This window comes from Xiphophorus maculatus, chromosome 15 (assembly GCF_002775205.1).
Source record: "Xiphophorus maculatus strain JP 163 A chromosome 15, X_maculatus-5.0-male, whole genome shotgun sequence".
NCBI classification, from domain to species: domain Eukaryota; kingdom Metazoa; phylum Chordata; class Actinopteri; order Cyprinodontiformes; family Poeciliidae; genus Xiphophorus; species Xiphophorus maculatus.
In genome coordinates, this window is record NC_036457.1 from 22,171,152 (window position 1) to 22,192,009 (window position 20,858).

Here is a 20,858-nt window from a genome sequence, read left to right on the forward strand (position 1 = left end):
TCCCACTCAAAAAAATACGCACACTCTTTGGCTGCTTTATTAAGTACACCGAGGCAATAATGGGTTGGACTGCTGTTTGCCTCCAGAGCTGCTTTAGTTCTTTTTGACAGAACCAACATTGTGTCAGAAACATTCCTCAGACATTGCTGTAGACCTGTTGCTGTACATCTAGGCTGTTTGTCTCCCAAAGGTCCTCTGTTGGATTGAGATCTGTGGATTGCACAGCAGACTCATTCTTATAGTTCAAGAAACCGGTTTGATATGATTTGAAACATCATCTGAAGATGGGTACACTATAGTCATATTGCATGGACATGGACAGCACATATTGACCCTTTGCGACTGCGTCACTTAAACACATTGAAACGCCATGACAGACGTCATGACAGAATGAAGGACAGGAGTATTGAAGGGAGAGAGTGTGATCCATTTTATTTCTCTGTCAAATAGAAAATAGGATAAACAGTAATACAGGTGTCCTCTCCGTGGCTTTTGAACCCATTCTTTCAGAGTGACAAGCAGAAGGATGCCAGATTGGTTGTTTCTGCTGCTGCTTTCGTCATTTCGGGGTGACCAGGTTCACATCACAGTAGTGTCCAGCAAAGCTCTTAGCAGACAGACCACACGTGGCAACCAATTGGGAGAGCCTGTGGCTATTGATAGACGTTGCCAGGGCAAAACAAACCCTAATATTACATTTTTGAATTTCTTTTTGGTCTGAAGCGTAAATGCGTTTAAATCGAGACGACCAGCACAACACAGCTGCAATTTCCTGTTGTCTTTGAGGCATTCTGTGCTCTTCATGTTCACAGCCATTTATTACATTATGTAGCTTAAAGGAGGCTTTCTCCACAAATATGAAAGCAAACAGAATCAACTCCATTAAATTCAGGATATTTTTCTGACTGTGTGTTGTCTGGACAAGCTATACGGAGGCTTTGACAGTTTATTAGATCACAGAGGGAATATAGAGCAAAGAATTATGCAAAGGGATGCAAACAGAATGAAAAGTGTCCCATTTGTAATTTTACATGGATTTCTGTCTGCTGGGAAGTTGCTCTCATGGCTACAATATTTGACTTGGCATTAGCAAATTAGGCCTTCAGAGCATATACGGTGTCTGACTGTTACTTGCTTGTCAAAAAGTAGCAATGACAAGAATAACATCAGTGGAAGTGTCTTTTAACCGCAGACCAACAGAGTACACTAATCCACAAACCAACAACACAAGCAGTGGACGACAGAATGTTTAAATACAAGTAGATCTAAAGTGGGAGAAATCATTCCAATCGATGAAAGGCGTTCAGAGGATTCAGCGAGATTAAAGACATCAGTCAATCAGATGAAAGACATGTAACATTGATCTTAGACACACCCTTGCCTGTCTTCTAAAATCAACATGTTTCGTTTTACTACTGTTGATGCAAGGAGCAGCCAAAGAAGGCCGTACTGGTCATAACTGGAGGTAGTCAGAGTTCTTCCACTTTCCTAGTGGAAAATCCAATGTTGTAAAGGTATTCCAGTTGATTGTTACAACTTCCTAGTTGGAATTTCCCAGTTTTGAGTACAACTCAAACGCAGCAAATAACTTGATATCAAGCAAAGCTGAGAAGTAGTTTAGTAGATGTAAGAAATATTACCAGGTGGGAGTCTCTTAAACCCAATGCGTTTGAAATTCGCAATGAACTCAATTATGCAAAAATATGCCTGGGGTCTGCTGACTTTGCATGAATTCCTGTGAAAGTGGTATCATGAAAAACAAGAGCGACTGATTAGAGAACAACCAGCATCACGAAGACTGAGAAACACAACAGACAGGGAGAACGTTGTGGAAAAGTTCAAAGGAAAGTTAGGCCCTAAAAGCAAAGCATTGAACATCTCACAAAGGTCTGTTCAACGAAAGGATGGCACAACTGTTTAAACCCAACCCTGTTTAAAGTTTTCCACAATCCATCCATCAAAGAGCGACAGAAAACAAGTTGGCCTGGATGAGAGGTAGCCAATATGAAACGTTTTTGCTTGCATGTGGCAGAAACTTTACATTGAATACACCATTTTCACAATGAAACATGGTGGTGGCAAGATCATCACTTGAGCAGAGACAAGGAATCTGTCAGAGCAGATAGGAGCTAAATCCAACACAGTCCAGGTTGAAATCCTGTTAGAGGCAGCACTGAGACTGGTGTTCACCTTACAAACTGTCGAGTAATTCAAGGGGTTTTTCAAGGCACTAGGTATGCTTCATTGGCTTTCAACAATCCCAACCATCCACCAAATGAGAAGGTTCAGATCATTTTGAAACGAAGGCTGAGATGATGACATGATTTTGTTGCACAAGTCAAACCTGAATTCAGGATAGATAAAAGAGTCCAAATATCTCCTAAAAATGCTTCGGTGATTGATGTCCTTAATGACAGAGTGTTTTGATCCAGTCAAAAGCTGTATTTTACTTCATGAAAAAATTACAGATGTAAACAAAATCATTGTCATCAGTTACAACTATTTTCAGATTTACAGACGACCACCAATGACTGTTGTAGTTTATTCTTCTTTCTCTGCCCAGGACAGCAGAAGCCCCACACCTTGCTGGATCTCTCTCTCAGAGCTTTTAACATATAGACGCTGTAAAATGTAAACTTTGTCTGAACTTGACCCTTATGGAAAACTTTAACTTTTCAATCTTTGAAGTGAATCTCTTTAAATTGTTTTACATGGATGACCTGACTAGGACGAGTCAATAAGTACTTCTGTGACCTCTAAGCAAAAATTAAAACTTTTCTCAAATATTTGTTTAAAAATGAACCTAAAAAACACCCATAAAACTGCTGAGTGATTGGCTGTTGAATTTTTGCATGTTTCCTTCGGTTGGACTTTTGAGGTAAGCTGCTGTGTAATTAGTCCTGTTAGGGTGTTTTTCTGCTAAGCCTCATACCGTCAGCATTGAGTAGGTGGAGCTCTTTAATCGCATGGGGTGAGATAAGGATTCAGAGAGATTAAAGACATCAGTCAATCAGACAACAGCTCAGAAACCGGAGTTTCTCTCAGTGGTCTGTAATTACTCACATATGAAGCAGATGAGAACCCCCCTCCACAACCTCCTGCCTCCAGCTGCTTTTTTTATTCTCACAGGTTTCATTTGACTGAGGTTAGATCTGAGAATAACAACTAGACATGTTAACCTTCCTACTGTAGGCTGGAAGGCTGTGTGGTACCACTGGAAACACTGATGGTTACAAAGTTCTTTCTATCTAAATGCACCATCTGCTGATTTCCCCCAATTTTTAAGTAAATTTTCAGAAATACAAACTGATTGAAATGATTCAACGAGTTTTATTTTGAAACTCTTTCAATCATTTTTTTCTGTGCTGTTTAGAACTGGCCTTTCTGCAGGGCTTTAAGTCTGTTCCCTGTGTCTATACAGACGGATCTGCTGCACAATGACTCAGTGCTGTTTAACTTTAGGCTCACATGATGCTGCTGACCAAGCAAACAGCCACAGTGCAGATGTTTCCTCTGATGGAGGCAACTTCAGCTCTGCTAAAACTGCCAAAAGATCATTTTTACTAGACTCAATATGCATCTTAAAACATCGTTGCTGATATATTACAATTTTAAAAAGTGAGTCTTTAGTTTCTGTGGAGTTAATGAAAAGGAAGTAATAAAAGTAGTATATATTTTTAGCCTGTTTCTTTGACCTGCAGAACAGGAAAAAAAGAAATAAAAACTCAAAATAATTTATACTTTCCAAACATCCAATCAAAATAAAACATCTTGTCAAAACAACATAGTTTAATAAACATGATCATTCATTGAAATCGAAGATGAAAAATGTGAATGCTCCTTCTGATTTCTGTTTGTTAGGATACAAAAGCAAAAAACATAATTTTACTTTACTTACTTCTACATGTTCTTTTGCCTTACACCTTTTAGGAATATGATTTATTCATATTTGCTCTATGTGTGTCTCTTTCAGCATGGGTGGGCTCCCTCTCCATGGGGATGATCTTCTTCTGCTCCCCCATTGTCAGCATCTTCACAGACATCTTCGGCTGTAGGATTACTGCAGTAGGTGGCGCTGCTGTCGGCCTGGTCGGCCTCCTGGCCAGCTCCTTCGTCAAGTAAGGAAGTTAGGAAGTTTATCATCACATTGAGATGGTGATGTGGGGTTTTATTTTGGGGCAGATTACAAATGAAAACTTTGCATAAGTTTTGTTCTGACTGACAGCTCTACATTATTTTGTGTTTGTCTCATTAAAATACATGGAGGGTTGTGATTTTAGCATGTAGAATGTGCAATAGTTGTGTATAAATAGTTTTTTTAGGTAACTGGATATGTGATTACAGTCACATATCCAGTACTAATGGGTTGTACACACATTCTGTGTTTTATCTCTGTAAAAGTAATATTGTTTGACGTTCTCTTAGCCCTCCTCAGCCGGTTGTCTAACCAGATGAAGTTAGGATGAACAAAAATATGGAAATGTCCAAATACGAAAAAAAATATTCCAATCATTGTTTCCTCTTAACCTCACCTCAGTCTAACCAACTAAAATGATCCATTATTAGCTCCATTTTATACCAGTTCAATAAATTCCCTGCTTTTAGATTTCCTTCTTTGTAGCTTGGTGTCTTTGCACTAACACTGTGCTGTAACTCATGCTCATCTGCATGTGAGGCAACAAAGCTGCAGCGTTATCAGTTTTAGGTGCACTGAATAAGTAATAAAACTGCTGAATTACTGCTTATCAGGTGACTTTTTAAAGAGGCTTTCACAAAACCCTGGGTAGGCTGGCAGCCAACTTCTGCACAGGACAGTGCATAGGGCAGATCATTCTACTAGTGCCAAGTTATTTTCAAAGGCCAGAACTCTGATCTTTTCACCCCAATTTGGATTTTAAAAAAATCTATTTGAAGTTCAGCACTTGATATATCCTGACACCTCATTACAGTAAAATCTGAAAAATGAATTCTTTTTGTGTTATTTCTGTTCGACCTAATGTGTTTGGCAAAATGAGCTTCTGGATTAATCTAAGCCATGTATTATAACTAAAATGCAAATAAATTGAAATAAAGCTCAGTTTGGTTCTGTTTGATACACAACTGTTTTTATTTGGTGCATATTCATTATGGGGAAGGGATGCATGTAATGATTAGTAACCCTTTAGAAAATGCCCCACTATGACGCACACAAAAAAAACTGGTGAGCAGGAACTAGTAACGAGATCCTGTTAGTGTCAAACTATTGCCTAGTTTCCACTGAGCGGAGCGGCTTGGGTTGGTACGCTGTTTTAAATTCCATGTATTCAGGACAGCGTTTCCACCGCTAGTTGGACTCTCACTGGGAAGACCAGGTCAAACCCAAGGCATGTTTTTAGATACACCATGATAGGATGATAAGATGACCATGATAAGTATGTGTCAGCTTCAGGGCTGACGTATACTGTTTTCCTTTGAGTTGAATTTGGTCTGTCTTACCCCACAGGAGCCTGAATGTGATGTATTTCACGTATGGCGTCGTGTTCGCCTGCGGCTGCTCCTTTGCCTACCAGCCCAGCCTGGTCATCCTGGGTCACTACTTTAAGAAGCGCCTGGGCCTGGTGAACGGCATTGTGACGGCCGGCAGCGGCATCTTCACCGTCACCTTGCCCTTCATTCTGTCACAGCTGCTGGAGAAAGTGGGCCTGCAAAACACTCTGCGTGTTTTCTGCATTCTCATGTTTGTACTGATACTAGCCGGCTTCACCTACAAGCCCCTGCTGCCAGCCAAACCTGCCGAGACCCAAACAGGATTCCGTCTGAGTCGGATTTTCAACATGAACATCTGGAAGTCTGTGGGATACCGTATTTGGGCCTTTGGAATACCTGCTGCTCTTTATGGGTACTATGTACCATACGTCCATCTGGTAAGTTCTGTTTCCTTGTAGTGTTGACCAAATTTTCATATGCAGCCATTGTATTAACACAAAATAGTCAACACCTCAGTTAAGTGTATCTCCATCACTTCATGTGTGCATGCTGCCTTCTTTTTCCTAACATGCTTGTGGTTGCTACTAGCTGCGTACGCAGTGATTTGGGGGAAATTATAGACAGTGATTTTTTTTAATCATAATTTGCATGTTCCCAGTAAGTAAATTTATTTTCATAATTTCAACTTGTCCAGTTTTATGATTAATGGAAACCCAAACCTTTACAAGAAGCCTTGTCATCTGAAGTCTGTTTAGAGCCTTGAATTGTTCTGAAAGAGTATTTGATTGTTTGATCAATGGAATCAAACGTATTGTTTACCTCAGTCCTATGATCTACTGTTAGTCGTAAGTGATTATTTTATCTCTGCTTGAAGAAGAAACAGGCTGACTTGAAGTAAACACACTCTCAGGAGGGCCGTGAAGGAGAAGGGCCTGGACGTTCTGGAGAGCCTCAGGGGTGGGGGGTTCTGTTTATTTGGACACCAAGACTTTGTTATTTGAAGGAGATCAGCTGTGTTTTCACAACACTTCTCTAGTGTCGGCTACTCAGACTGGGTCGCCACGGGGGCGAAGCTGCGGCCTCAGCACCAATGCTGGCCTTGTAGCCGCAGCAGCCGTTCATCCCCTGTACTCTCAGAAAGACCCACAGTTTCTTTGTCATCTTGAGAAGGAAAATCACCCCAGTCACATGGCACTTTGTTAGCTACAGGAAAGAGAGGACTGCCAGGCATTATCTGTGTGTAGTGTATGTAGGGGTGGGTCTGGTTGCTTTAAGTGTCAGGGCAGATTGTCTGTAAAAAGGGGAAAAATGAGCTAATCCTTCTCTTGCACAATTGATTTTACTGAAGTAATGGAATGACTCACAGTGTCAGGTTCAAGCACTAACCTGAACCTGCAGTTATTAACCCTTAGCTGTCATGAGGATGCCTGGGAGACAAAAAAAAAGTTTGAGAGGGGAAGAAGGTTGAGGGTCACCTGGGAAACCTAACACAAACGATCACATCAGTAATGCATCTGAGCTGATGCATTATCCATGTGTCTGAAGAAAACAAGTAGTGGGTGAGCTCCTGCTCCCATGACCTTCCTGTACAGACGTTCTGGCAGAAGCTGCAGTAAAATTGTGGGATCAGGAAGGATAAATTCCCATTGAGTTTTTGAGCAGACACCTGAGCTTGACAACAGAATCCTGCCTGCTGTTTTTAACCCTCTATGGCATGGCGTTGCCCTCAGGCAACAAACCACATAGCTGTACCTCACATTGCTCCTTTATTTTATTTTTTGGGGGGCATGATTTTTGACATATTTTTGTCCAAAAAAAAGTTTTTTTATGAATATAGTTTTTGTTTGATTTGTATTTCATTTCTCATAATCAGTGTAGACAATCTTGGTGTTCTAGACCAATGTTACCCTGAGGCAACAAACCCAAATCTGGTTCCAGGAGGTGTCAGAGTCCGATTTTATGATTGACATGTAATTAGGGACCACCAAGCTCCCAAAGAATGCAGGAAAATAATTCTTCCCCACAAAAATAAAAAGTCATGCCATAGAGGGTTAATAGTATTTGGTGTCGTCTTTGTTTCATTCTATGTTGACTTTCCTCAACTTTCTCTTCCGTCAGACTAGACCTGCTGAGTCCATGACCAATAGTGCTCATGCTAACCGCTAACCGGAGTCACTGGCACCTCACAGAGTTTGGCAGCATTACAATACGGCTCCGCATGAGGCCGACAAACACTTTTAATTGTACTGACAAATTCAGGTCATATAAACAAAGATTGAGAGCTGAGAAGTAAAACCTTTACATAATTTTTTTGGTAAATTTTAATAAAAATTATGTAAAAAAAAAAAAAAAGAAGCAAATACTAGTGATGTGAAACACCTCGGTGGCGCTGTTAGAGCAGGAATGTTAAGTTCAAACATTCAGGGGGCCAAAATTTGAAACACGGGCGACTTGCATGCCAAGCAAATACATTTCCATTTGAAATTCCATTCAGTTTAATCATTTGGTAAAAACCAGCCCTCTGTTCTACACTTTGCTTCGTACTGAAGGGCTGAACTAGGGCCGGCTGATATGGCTGAAAAATGTATCACGATATTAGTGCTTCATATCGGTGAATATGAGTAATGATTGATTTGTTTCTTTATTTTACCTACTTGAAACAAGAATCAGAAGAAAAAAGGCTGAATATAAATACTTTTATTTTAACCTTTAAAAAGAAGTCAAACAACTATGAATAACTGTCAAATGAATAAGCATACTGGTCAATGTGCTGAAGGAGACATTAAGCAAACAACATGTGCAAAGCAGCTTGTAAATGATGTGGAACGGACATGTTTGACATAAACTGCAGACAACAGGACAGCAGAAGGAGAAAATAGCAGCGTGAGGAAAGTGATCAATGATTACCTGAGCTTTTGTAACTATGAAGGATCTGTGTCATGTTCAAGTTTTAAAAAGAAACTCTAGAAATCACTAAACCTGCAGTCTGAGAGCCAAGGGCTGCGTTGGGAACATCCGGGGATTAATTATTAACAACTTTATATGAGAGGAGAGGAATTTTTAATTCTATTCAGTGAATGAAGAAAAGCACATCAGTGAAAGAGAAGTTTCAGAATGAAATGGCAAAGACTGAAACCAAGAAACCATCCATCCGGTTGGAAAGTCGGACGCATCTGCTGTCTTTGTCTGTTTCTTCCCTGTGGGTTCAGTCTCAGAATAGTTTCTGTATCATGAGTTACTCTGCTGATGTAACTCATCAACACACACACCCCCACTGAGCATCCCGTTAGGTCTGCAGCATGTAGCTGCCTCTGAGCAGAAAAGCTGCAAACACAGAGCATCTTGTTGTACTTCGATGGAGACAGTAAGTCAGCCGGAGGTCGTCGCAAACGGATGTGAGACCTGCAGAGGGCTGCAGACAGACGGGCTCTTTGAGCTGGACTGTTGGTGCATGACTGGAGGTAGAAGTAGTTAGCACAGTGGTTCTTAACCTTTTATGAGGTTAACCTTTTTACCCATCAGCTTCATATGCGCATTCACCGAACCCTTCTTTAGTGATAAATAAAAAATTTTTTTTTCAAAATTCAAGACATAGGTATATGTTTTTTTGCTGGTGCACAAAATGAGCTGTGCATGAACGTCACCTTTGCTCAAAGAACAAAACCATGAACTCACAGCAAGTTACAGTATTACTTCATTCTGGCCCCCAAAAAATATTTTTTTTATTATTTTACTAATTAAAAATAAATTAGGATTTTTTTTCACAGAATAAAAAAATTTTTCTTAATTTTTTAAAATTTAATTAGTTTTTTGTCATTTTGAATCCATAAAATACTGTTTTGGGGCCAGAATAAAGTATTGCACAAATGACATACCTGTAAATCAGTGTGACTTCTGCTGTTGTCTTTGGGAGACCAGTTCAGAGAGGCGTGGCTTCACCTTGGCAACTGCATCTTCAGAGCAAAGTCTGTTCATTTTCTTCTTTTTTTGCTCGACATATTTAGTATGGATTAAAATATTAAGAAAGAAACCACGCGACGTACAACTACGACAGCCGCTGATACTGCGCACACTAAATTCCCCACAGCACTGATTGGCTGAGCAATGTAACATGATCCTCTGCAGCAAGTGATGGCCAAGCGGGGCATGTCATCACGACTTTACACAAGTGTGTCTTTACCTCTGCAGCAGAGGCTCCGCCGAACCCCTGAGACCGACTCATCGAACCCCTGGGGTTCAATCAAACCCAGGTTAAGAACCACTGAGTTAGCAGCTCACTATCTGATTCTAAAACAGTAGAGAGAACATGACTGCACTACTTTTATGGTCCAACAGTGTGCAGTAGTGGACCTCAAGAGTCTAGATGACAACATGAAAAATCACTTAAAAACCGGTTTCTTTTTTAATGTGACATTTATGTGTGATTGTATGATGTAGGTGATGAAACAAATCTGGCTGAATAAAGGCAAACGATGCAATGAACTGGTTCCACACCCTCCAGTGCATTCTTTGTTAAAGAATATTTTAATTCTGTTTCAGCAGTTATTCTCTGCCAGCACTCCAAGTCTTGAATGGCACTTTCTTATTTGCAACATGTCTCCAAATCTCTCCGATTTCAAAGTCACCTTCTATCTATTATAACCAGTTTATAATAGCTGGTTATAATAGCTGTCACCTTTTACTGGAGAGGTGACATATTTTACTTGCTGCAGGAGTTTTAAAAAGTCACTGCTGGACTAAATTACTCCCTAAGTTGCAAGATTCTATTTCTGCATTGTTTTAACACGTAGTGTGCAAACAGTTTTGTCACGTGGGCCAAAATGATCACGTCAAAAGTACCCACAGGCCCAAAAGAATTCTGAGACTACAAAGAAATTATAGTATTTTTTTTTATTTTTTGCTGCTCAATAATAAAATAAGCATACAATAATTCTAATTAAAGAAGTAAAGAAGTCAGGGGTTTTTTTTGTAAAGGAAGTTTAAATCATTATAGATCCAAAACTTAAAAAAGCTCACGTTACTCAAAGAAAGACATTCAGTTTTCTAATTCTTCTGGGCTCAGATGAAAAATAAAATAGCAGAAAACATTCGGACTGTTCTCAGCAATACAAACAGGATTCGTGTCATTCTCTCTTTAAAATGATTCTAGTATTAAGCAAGGTTTACTAAATTCAATAGAAGCAGATTTGGGTTCTCTAAAGTCTGTTTATAAGTCAGTTAATATATGTGGTCTTATTTACTTTGTTAAGAAAGAGAAACTAGAAAACACGGTTGTTAAGACAAATACTTTGTGTTGTGCTTAATATTTTCCATCGTAGAAAATGTTATTTTATCTGTATTATTTTTGCTCTAATTAAAAAAAAAAAAAGACAAAAAAGATCTCAACCTGTTCTGGCGGGCCACACAGGATTAGTCAATGGGTCGCAAATGGCCCCTGGGCCGCACTTTGAAGACCCCTGTTTTGACTCTGATTGAGTTTTTTGAATGTAAATATGTCGTTCTCATCTGTTCCACTTGTCATGCTCAGATGAGCTACGTGGAGGAGCGCTTTGGGCCAGACACAAACAAAGAGATCCTGCTGCTGTGCATCGGCATCACGTCCTGCCTGGGCCGGTTCATCTTCGGCAGCGTGGCGGACTTTGTGAAGGGATCCAACAAAGTGTTCCTGCAGGTGAGGCCTCTGACAGAAGGCGTCATGATCACGATCATGCAGTGAGATCTTAAAGAGGGAGAAAAGAAGTGCAAAAAGACATTCAAAAAACATGTAGGTTTATGACAATAAGCTATCATGAATTGAAGACAGCAAGTTTTAGGCGATACAAAATTCTTTTTCCCTGAATTTGTAAGTGTAAAACAATCTCCTGCTGCAGGTCCTTTCGTTCTTGATCATCGGCGTCATGTCCATGATGATCCCGCTGTGCAACATCTTTGGAGGGCTGATCGGCGTGTGCCTGCTGATGGGGCTTTTTGACGGCTGCTTCATCTGCATTATGGCACCCATCGCCTTCGAGCTGGTCGGAGCCAAAGATGTCTCCCAGGCTATCGGCTTCCTGCTCGGCCTGATGTCCGTTCCCATGGTTGCAGGTCCCCCAATTGCAGGTAAAACAGGAAGGCAGGATGAATTGAGGACATGTTTTCTTAAGAGACAAGCTTAAACCAGAAATAAAGTGATTTATGATCTTTTGCTAGTCTTTGAAGCAGTCGCCCTGCTGGTGCTGATGCACTTTTAACATCTTCGGTGTTATGTTGGGACTTCCCTCACTCCTCTGGAAATAGATTGCTCCTCCCTGTCAGCCAGAGAGAATTAGTGCAGCAATCTAATGCAGCTCAGTTACCAGGCTGCTTATAGAGCACTGAGATACTTGTCACTTATTTTTAGGCCTGTTGCCCCGTCTGGTGTCTATTCCACCTCGGTTGTTCTAAACCTGAAGGCTGTTACACAGATAGTTACAGTGAAAAAGTAGTTCTATTCAATTTTTGTCACATCTCAGATCATTAAACAAATTTTAATATCAGATAATAAAAATCTGATCAGATAATTTTAAAAATGCAGTTATTCAAATCAACCTGGCCTTAGACTGGTCAGTCCCTCCAGAGTGTTGCTTTGTTTAATGTGATTTTTGCAGCCTAAAATTACTGATTTTCTGGCACGTTCTTCCAAAAGCTATGGTCAAAGTTTAGAATTTTTTTAAGCTTATATTTGTTATAACATGGTCTAACAAAAAAAAAGTTGAATTTGTTGCTCATGACCTTCCCCAAAAAAGACAGGATTTTAACCTAGTTTATAAAGTGCAAATAATATTTTTAGGAACCTTCTTGAAAGAACGCCTTTAATACAAATCAAATCATGTCCTGAGTTGTCAAAGTGAAAAAGAACAATTCCACGCCAGTCATTCAAGTTAACATGAATTGTACACAAAGTATAAGTAAATCCTACAAAATATATCAAAATGGTTTTTGCAAATAAAAGAAAAATGTTACCGTTTAGCATCACAGATGCTTTTATTTTTTATTTTGAGCGTGGATTCTACACATGAATCTCCTCTGCGGGACAATAATGACAATTTCTATCTTCTATCTCCATCTTGAATTAGTTATTGTAACTTATATTTTAGAATATTGATTTAAAAGCAGATTACATTTATAAAAACAATTACAATTTCTGATTTAAAAATGTAATGGACTCCATTTTCTTCCCACAATATTTTACTTCATCTTTCTGAGGCTCCCCTATAGCGCCCCTTGGTGGCCAAAACTTTGAAAAACGCTGTTTTAAATCACCGCTCCCTCCTGCAATACAAAAAGTTCTTCTTTTTGTATTTTCAATCTGTCTCCCAGATTTGATGGTTCATGCAAAGAGAACAGCGCTGGATGTTCTCATCATTACTCTGGCGGTTCAGTTCAGAACCCTGAATGGTTCTGAAAGTTGTTTTATAATCTTGTTATTAAGAAAAGAGATGAGAATGTCAGTGAGGATTCCTAAAAAGACTTAACCTTTGAGGCTTAGTTTACATTTTTGGGATTATTTATAATTATTGAGAGCTATGAGATTCTTACTGTATGTAAAGACCCATGTGTAAAAAATGTATATGTATAAAAATATAAAAATAAACAAAAAAATAAAATAAAGATTAAAATAAGCAATATTCTTGCTGTTGGTAGTTATGCAAATTGATTATTAGAATTGTAATAATGTTATCTGTAGCGAGTATTTGCCGTTATTTAGATTATGGCGTAATACAAAAAACTGACATTGCTGATACAGTGTAACATGAGACAGACAGTGAAATATCAAACTCCTCTGCCTCAACCCTGTGGTTCTACTGCCATCTGCAGAAATCCTCCTGATCAGAAACAACCAATCAGAGCCAGGAGGAGGATCTCAGTGCTGTCAATCAGGCTTGTTTGTGTGTGTCTGTGTGTGTGTGTGGGGGGGGACTTACTATACAGGAAAACTGTTAATCTACTGTCATCGGTGGCCATGCTAACTAGCCTGAGCATTCACAGCAGACTCCTCTGTGGGGAACTAACTGTAGCATAGAAGAAATCAAGAAGGGTAATGTGTACACGAGGGTGATTGTTAAATTTTCTTTCCTTTCATTTTAATTTTAATTTTGCCATTTGAGGCTAAATTTGCTGCCATCTTTCCACCCGTGCAACCTCCTGTTTTGTTTTGCAGGGTTCCTGAGGGACAAACTGGGCAGCTATGACATGGCCTTCTACCTGGCAGGCATCCCCCCGATCATTGGAGGGATTGTGTTGTGTCTTATACCATGGGTGGAGGCCAGGAACAGGAGGAAGCAAAAGGAGGGTCTGAGCAAAGAGTATGATGCCAACCAGAAGATGATAGAGCTTGAGAAGGCCCAGGAAGATGCAAAGAACAAAATAGGAGATTCTGTCCTCTAAGGCCTTTCCACTGCCTGCCCCCCCAAAATAAACTGAAAGAGACAATCATTGGGTCAGCCTGGGGTCAGTGCTGACCGGCAGTGTTAAAATGCTGTTCCTTTTTGTTTTTTAGCCTTCAGTATGATGAAATTCCAAAGCAATGCAACATATCAAAGGTAAAGTGTTTGAACTAATTCCAAGATAGACGTGATCCTGATCTCTTTCCAGACAGCAGACCTCATTATAATGCTGCTCTTTCAGTCCTCAGTGTCTTTACCAAAGTACAAAAGTCTTGTCTTGCAGCTTAACCTGTAGCCATAGCTGTAGCTGAAGCTGTAGCCATATAGCTCAGAACAAGCATTTACAGGATTAAACAAGTTTACGTTGAGCTTTGTTTTATAGATGAATCAGCTTCTAAGATTCCTTCTTAACCACAACCCTAGTTTCAATAATGTTGGGTAAAACATAAAAAAACTGAATATAATGATTTACAACCTATATTCAATTGAATTCACTACAAAGACAATATATTTATTGATCAAACAGATAAACTTTGCAAATATTCACTTATTTGGAATTTGATTTGTTCAACACATTCCAAAAACGTTGGGACAGTCTGAACAAAGCAGTAACACCTGCAGAACGTGGCTTGGTGTGTCTAGCTGGAACAAGCAGGGACGTCCCTGAAAAAGACGTAGCTTGGATGGTAATACATGTTGCTCCAAAATCCATATATAGCTCTTAGCATCAACGTTGCCTTCACAGATGTACAAGTTATCCATGGACTATTTTCAATTCCCATACAGACATCTGAGGTTTAGTATCAGCCGATACAGATCAGATACAGAATACCAGAACAGAACTGGCTGAATGGACTGAACTATAAATTTGTTTGATAACTCTTCACCAGCACAGCACACTTACATACACTGGTTGCTTCACAAGTCTGGTCAACATGTGAAAAACAACTTTCATTTGTTCAGTCAGTGCAATTAGGAGTAGAACAGCCAATGGAAAATAAATAATAAATAAACTGAAACTGACAAAAAAAAATAAATAATAGGTTGACTACTTTGGTCAAACATTTAAAAATAAACTGCAACGAGTCTTCTTTCAAAGGGCTCAGAAAGTGCAATTAGGAATTCTACATATAATGTAAGATAAATAATAAAGCATGACGTCACTTTAGCTTGGCATGGTAGAGTTTTACCTTGTAATGTAGAACAAGGTCAAACTTGTTTACCATGGTTTTTTCTGAAGTGTTCCTGAGCCCATGTGGTAACATCAATTACCAAATTATGTCCGTTTTTAGTGGAGTAGCGAAGGAGGGGTCAAAGGTCACAGAGATTCAATGTTGGCTTTTGGCCTTGCCGCTTTCTTGCAGAGATTTCTCCAGATTCTCTGAATCTTTTGATGATATTATGGACAGTAGATGTTGAAATCCCTAAATTTCTTGGAATTGTACGTTGAGGAACGTTGTTCTGAAACTGTTGGATTATTTGCTCACGTAGTTGTTCAAAAAGTGCTTATGAATGACTGGGTCTTTTGATGGATGCTCCCTTTAATCTCAATCACGACTCTCACCTGTTTCAAACTAACTTGTTCAGCTGTGAAATGTTCCAAATGAAGATTTTTGTGAGCATGCATAACTTTCCTGATATTTTGCTGCCCCTTGTCCAAACGTTTTTGGAACATTTTTGCAGGAATCAAATTCCAAATAAGTAAATATTTGCAAAAACACTATAGTTAATCTGTTGAACATTAAATATCTGTGTTGTGAATTCAAGTGAATATTGGGTGAAAAAGATTTGCATATTGTTGTATTGTGACGTTTTACACAGCATCCCAACTTCATTGGATTTGGGGCTGTAATCCATCCATGTTTCTGAGTCTTAAAGTTTGCAGGAGCTGCAAAAACAGGGTCATTAATATCTAAAAGGGACATTTGTTAAGAAATCTTGAAGGTTTGTGTTAATTTATGATTGAAACTGTGAGGACACTCGAACATTTCTAGGTAAGCTGCTCTTGAAGTTCCTGTTTCCATTTCAGACTGACACGCAGGTGATGGTGGTGGTTTTAACAGCACAAACCAAAACAGGAGAGTATTGCCAACCGTCTCTTTTAGTTTGCCTTTCAGAGTTTTAAAATGAAGTTATGGGGTTTTTTTAAAGTATATTTTTAACAGATGTAAACAAAGCAGGAAACAGAAGGTGGCTGTTTGCCAAATGCTACATAACCAGAATTGAACTAACTCAGGAAGTTTCACAGTGTTAAATGTGAGCAATTAAGACATTTGATGCTCCCTAAATGTTGAACTATTCCTTTATCAATGCTAAATTTTGCTTCACTGTTATGAATTGAATAGTGATTCAGAATGAAAGTGTGGCCTTCATCTTTCTCTACATGCCTTAACATAACCTAATGTATCGATTATTGTTTTTTGTTTGTTTGTTTTTTTTGCTGTGATTTGGGCAAAGCTTCAAAACCCAAAAGCACCTTGTTAGTCGCCATATTATTTCAACTTCTCCACGTCACACAGCAAACATGGCCTTCAATATATTTACTTGGGATTTTATGCGTCAGACCAACACAAAAGCCTCCCCACAGCACTATGCAGCCACCACCATGTTCCACGGAGGGGGTGGAGCATTCAGGGTGAGGTGCACTGCACTTTCCAACACGCTTGCTGTATCTCATTTGGCAAATTCCAAATGAGACTAAATGAGAATTCAGATCTTAACATGTGACTACATTTTAAAAGCCTTGTATCATTTTTCTCTCCATCTTGCAATTACGCACTGCTTTGTGCTAGTCTGTCGCTACAAAATCCTAATAATTTACACGTAATAAAAAAACAAAACAAAACACAAAGTCCAGGTCATAAAGCTGCTGCCAAAACATCCCACAGATTACCTGCATGGATGGAGGATCAAATCATTTTACACCCCATAAAGTCGGACTGCATGATGAGTTGGTAAAAATGCTATTACTTATTCACCTCTAGTATCTTATCGTTTTAGATGCCCTCACTGGTGAGTGGACCTGGGACTTAAACATTAACTATATGACCATCACGAGATCTAGGCCCAGTTAATCAGTAACTTTGCATAAGGTATATCTGGTTATATAAGAAATATATAGGAGAAAAATATGTCTTGTATTTATTTGTGTCTTGTTTTTGTTGGAATTTAATGCCATAATCAGTCAGCATTCACCTGCAGCCTTTACCTTGTTCTCTGAAGACCAAAGTGTGATGAAGTGAGTTTATCTGAGAGTGCGTTTGTCCTGTTTGTCTGCTGTCATTCACTCTTTAAGGCCTACCTGCTGGTAGTGCCATGCCCCATGTCGAGTTTCCTGGAGCAACATGGCTGCCCTGCAGCGGAGCAGGAAGTGAGTGAAGACAGAGCTGAGTCCGAACTCCCTGCAGCTCGGAGCTGTGAAGCTCTTCCTGCACAAAGCCAGAGAAACCTTTATTTAATACAATAAGTGAGAGAAGTTTATGGGTGTTTACTAACTAGAGAGATATTTTGAATAAAACTGACTTTTTACTTTACACTTGGCTTATTGCACCATTATCTGAATGGAGCTTTTGCCTGCCTTAAATGCTGCAGCAAAGTTGGGAACTTTTATTATGCTGTTTATATCATATTTTCACATTTTGTCTAGCTGATTTTACATAAAAGCTTCAAAACACAATATGTGCCATTCAAAAAGACATATTTCAATGAAGAGACAAATTCTTAGAAGTGCTTTCTGTCTTTTAGAAATCTACATGTCATGCTGGGCTCTTATCAGCCACAATGCTTTAGGCTTTTTATTGTTTACTAATCTTGAATCCGCCGACTGGCCTTAAGCAGAATATCTGCACATATGAATTTGGCTTTGTCTTTGTCTGAGTTTTGTATATTTTTGTCTTAAATTCTTCTCTCTCTTTTTTTTAATGTTCTGAATTAAAAATTCAAAATGTATCCCAACATGAGTCACCTACACCAACAGGGCTGTGCTTGGGTTTTACTGTTAAACTACAGTGGTAAGCACAGTCACATATCAGTTTTACAGAGTAAAAAAGATTTTCATTATATTCTTGACTTCTTGCTTTATTTCTGTCTGTCTCACTTTGTATATCATGAAAACACTGGGCTCCAAGCTTCATCTATTTCATCATCAACAGTCATATTCAGTAAATTAGATTGTTATTGAAAATGTGTTTATTTAATTACCTCCATCCAACCAGTGAAACAGATTATATAACTTAATTTCATGTAGATTCATATTTTCAAATATTTATTCCTGTGAATTATGACATTCTGCTGACGGTGAATGAAAACATGATACTTACGATTAATTGCATCAGATCAATTCTTTTTTTTTCTTTTTGTACAGAAAGATGATTCACATGGAAACCACATGTTTCTGTGAGCTTTTCCTAAATGGTTCACATTTTACCACATGCATCGCCATGTAAAACACACAACTCACATGCCTGATCAGATATTTATGTACTACATGTTTAAAATATGCAGTAAAGACATTCTTGTATTTTATTTAATGTCACTCAACCTCTCCCTTATTATAACACGAACAACTTAAATTAAAGATACAGTGGATGGATGGATGGATGGATGGATGGATGGATGGATGGATGGATGGATGGATGGATGGATGGATGGATGCTTCATTGGGTGAATCCTCGGACAAACAGTCATAGCATAACTATCAACTATATGTTGTTCTCTGTAGAACGATGGACTCCGACTTTGTTATATCTTATTATCATGATGATTATTATTAAATTATTATTAGCAGTGGTGTTATGTTATTATCATTTGGATTGCCTAATTTTAAAACCTGGTGAAAATCTTTTTTTTTCAACATATACATAATGTATAATGTAATGTGTAAGAACCAAAGGGCTTAATTTAACAGCTAAAACATTATTTTCGATACGTTTTGGATTATTAAAAGGAAACAAGTTTTCTCCAAACACTAGATGTCGCCAATTTATTTAACAACAAGTTGTTGTTTTTTTATTATCACTATATACAAAAAAATGTGATATCGGCATCAGATGTACACAAACCTGAACAACTTGAAGAAGCCGACCCAGGTTGCTTCCATACTTACAGAGAGGATGAAAAACAAAAAAAGAACAATAAAAAACAAAAACAAACAATAACAACAACAACAAACACACATTACGGGTTTTCCATCAGTTTCAAATTGTTAATCATATTATTCAGTTCTGCATCTTGTTCTTTGTCCATGAATTTTAGAATAGAATAGAATAGAATTACTTTATTCATCCCAGCAGGGAAATTATTTCGCAGTTACAGCAGCATAGAGACAAGACACACAACAACCACCACTGAGTAGCAATTGTAGACAAAATAAAAATAAAATATAACATGCTGTCAATATAAAAAGCAACTTAGAGCAGACCTTGCAAAGATTCAAAAATGCAGAAACAGAATGTATATGTAAATATATGTACAGCAGTGTGCCACAGTGCAGTTGTGCGAAATTGGACTGATTAGTGCAGAACAATGATTTAGCTTTTATTGTACAGTGAGATGGCATGTGGCAGGAAGGATTTCCTGTATCTGTCCCTACGACAGCGGAGCTGGAGCAGTCTATGTGAGAAGGTGCTCCGCTGTCTGTCCACTATGTGGTGGAGAGGGTGCTGTTTATTGTCCATAATAGACAGAACCTTCTTCAATGTCTTCCTCTCCACCACAGTTTCCAGGGACTCCAGCCTTAGTCCCAGTACAGAGCCAGCTTTCCTGATGATTTTGTCTAGTCTATTAGAGTCGCTGGCTCTGATGCTGCTTCCCCAACACACAGCAGCAAAGAAGATGGCACCGGCAACAACACTGTGATAGAAGGTCTCCAACATCTTGCTGCACACATTGAAGGATCTCAGCTTCCTTAAAAAATAGAGTCTGCTCATCCCCTTCTTGCACACAGCGTCAGTGTTAGATGCCCAGTCCAGTCTGTTGCCGATTACAACTCCCAGGTATTTGTAATCCTCCACCTCCTCCACCACTTCCCCTTTGACCTTTAGTGGCCGTGAAGGTATCTTCTTCCTTCTGAAGTCAATCACCATCTCTCTGGTCTTACTAATGTTGAGCCTCAGGTGATTCTGGTCAGACCACTCCACAAAGCTGTCCACCAGTGTCCTGTACTCCCCCTCCCCTCTGTCCCCTATACACCCGACAACCGCTGAGTCATCAGAAAACTTCTGTAGGTGACATGACTCAGAGTTGTACTGGAAATCAGTGGTGTACAGGGTGAAGAGAAAGGGAGAAAGCACAGTTCCCTGTGGAGCTCCTACGTCACTGACCACCACATCAGACAGGACAAACTGTGGCCTGACTGTCAAGTGGTCAGTCACCCAGGAGATCACTGAGTCGTTGACACCCATCCCCCACAGCTTCTCACCCAGCAGCAGAGGCTGGATGGTGTTGAAGGCACTGGAGAAATCAAAGAATGTGATTCTCACAGTGTTTCCTCCACCATCCAGGTGCGACAGCGCTCGTTGCAGCAGGAAGATGACGGCATCGTCAACTCCTAAGTGGGGCTGGTAGGCAAATTGCAGGGGGTCTAGAAACGTCCTCACCTGAGGCCTCAGCTGGGCCAGGACCAGTCTCTCCATGACCTTCATCACATGAGATGTGAGAGCGACTGGTCTGTAGTCCTCTGGGTTGGCCGGCCTTGGCTTCTTGGGAACAGGAACCACATGTGATGTCTTCCACCGCAGCGGGACTCTCTCCAGCCTCAAGCTCAGGTTGTACATGTGTGCCAGTACAGGGGCTAGCTGGATGGAGCAGGTCTTCAAGAATGCCGGTAGGTGGATTGAACGACTTGGGGCAGTGTGGATGTGTGGGGGGATGGTGGTGGTATGGGAGTAGCAGGAGGTGAGCTGAACCTGTTGAAAAACTGGTTGAACTGGTTTGCTCTGTCCCGGCCCCCAGATATCTGTGTGTCCTTCCCCTTCATTCCAGCGATGT

At 39.6% G+C, this 20,858-nt stretch overlaps 1 protein-coding gene across 1 annotated transcript in view; it reads left to right on the top strand.

Moving 5' to 3' along the window:
- The window catches only part of slc16a10 (solute carrier family 16 member 10), a 32,323-nt gene extending 17,445 nt beyond the window's left edge, over nucleotides 1-14,878 (top strand). Inside the window, exons 2-6 of the mRNA XM_023347581.1 lie at nucleotides 3,974-4,118; nucleotides 5,483-5,903; nucleotides 10,994-11,137; nucleotides 11,337-11,565; nucleotides 13,646-14,878. Coding sequence (XP_023203349.1) covers nucleotides 3,974-4,118; nucleotides 5,483-5,903; nucleotides 10,994-11,137; nucleotides 11,337-11,565; nucleotides 13,646-13,872 — 1,166 coding nt within the window. The 3' untranslated portion in view covers nucleotides 13,873-14,878. The remainder of the gene's footprint in view (nucleotides 1-3,973; nucleotides 4,119-5,482; nucleotides 5,904-10,993; nucleotides 11,138-11,336; nucleotides 11,566-13,645) is intronic.
- Nucleotides 14,879-20,858: the final 5,980 nt, after the last annotated feature.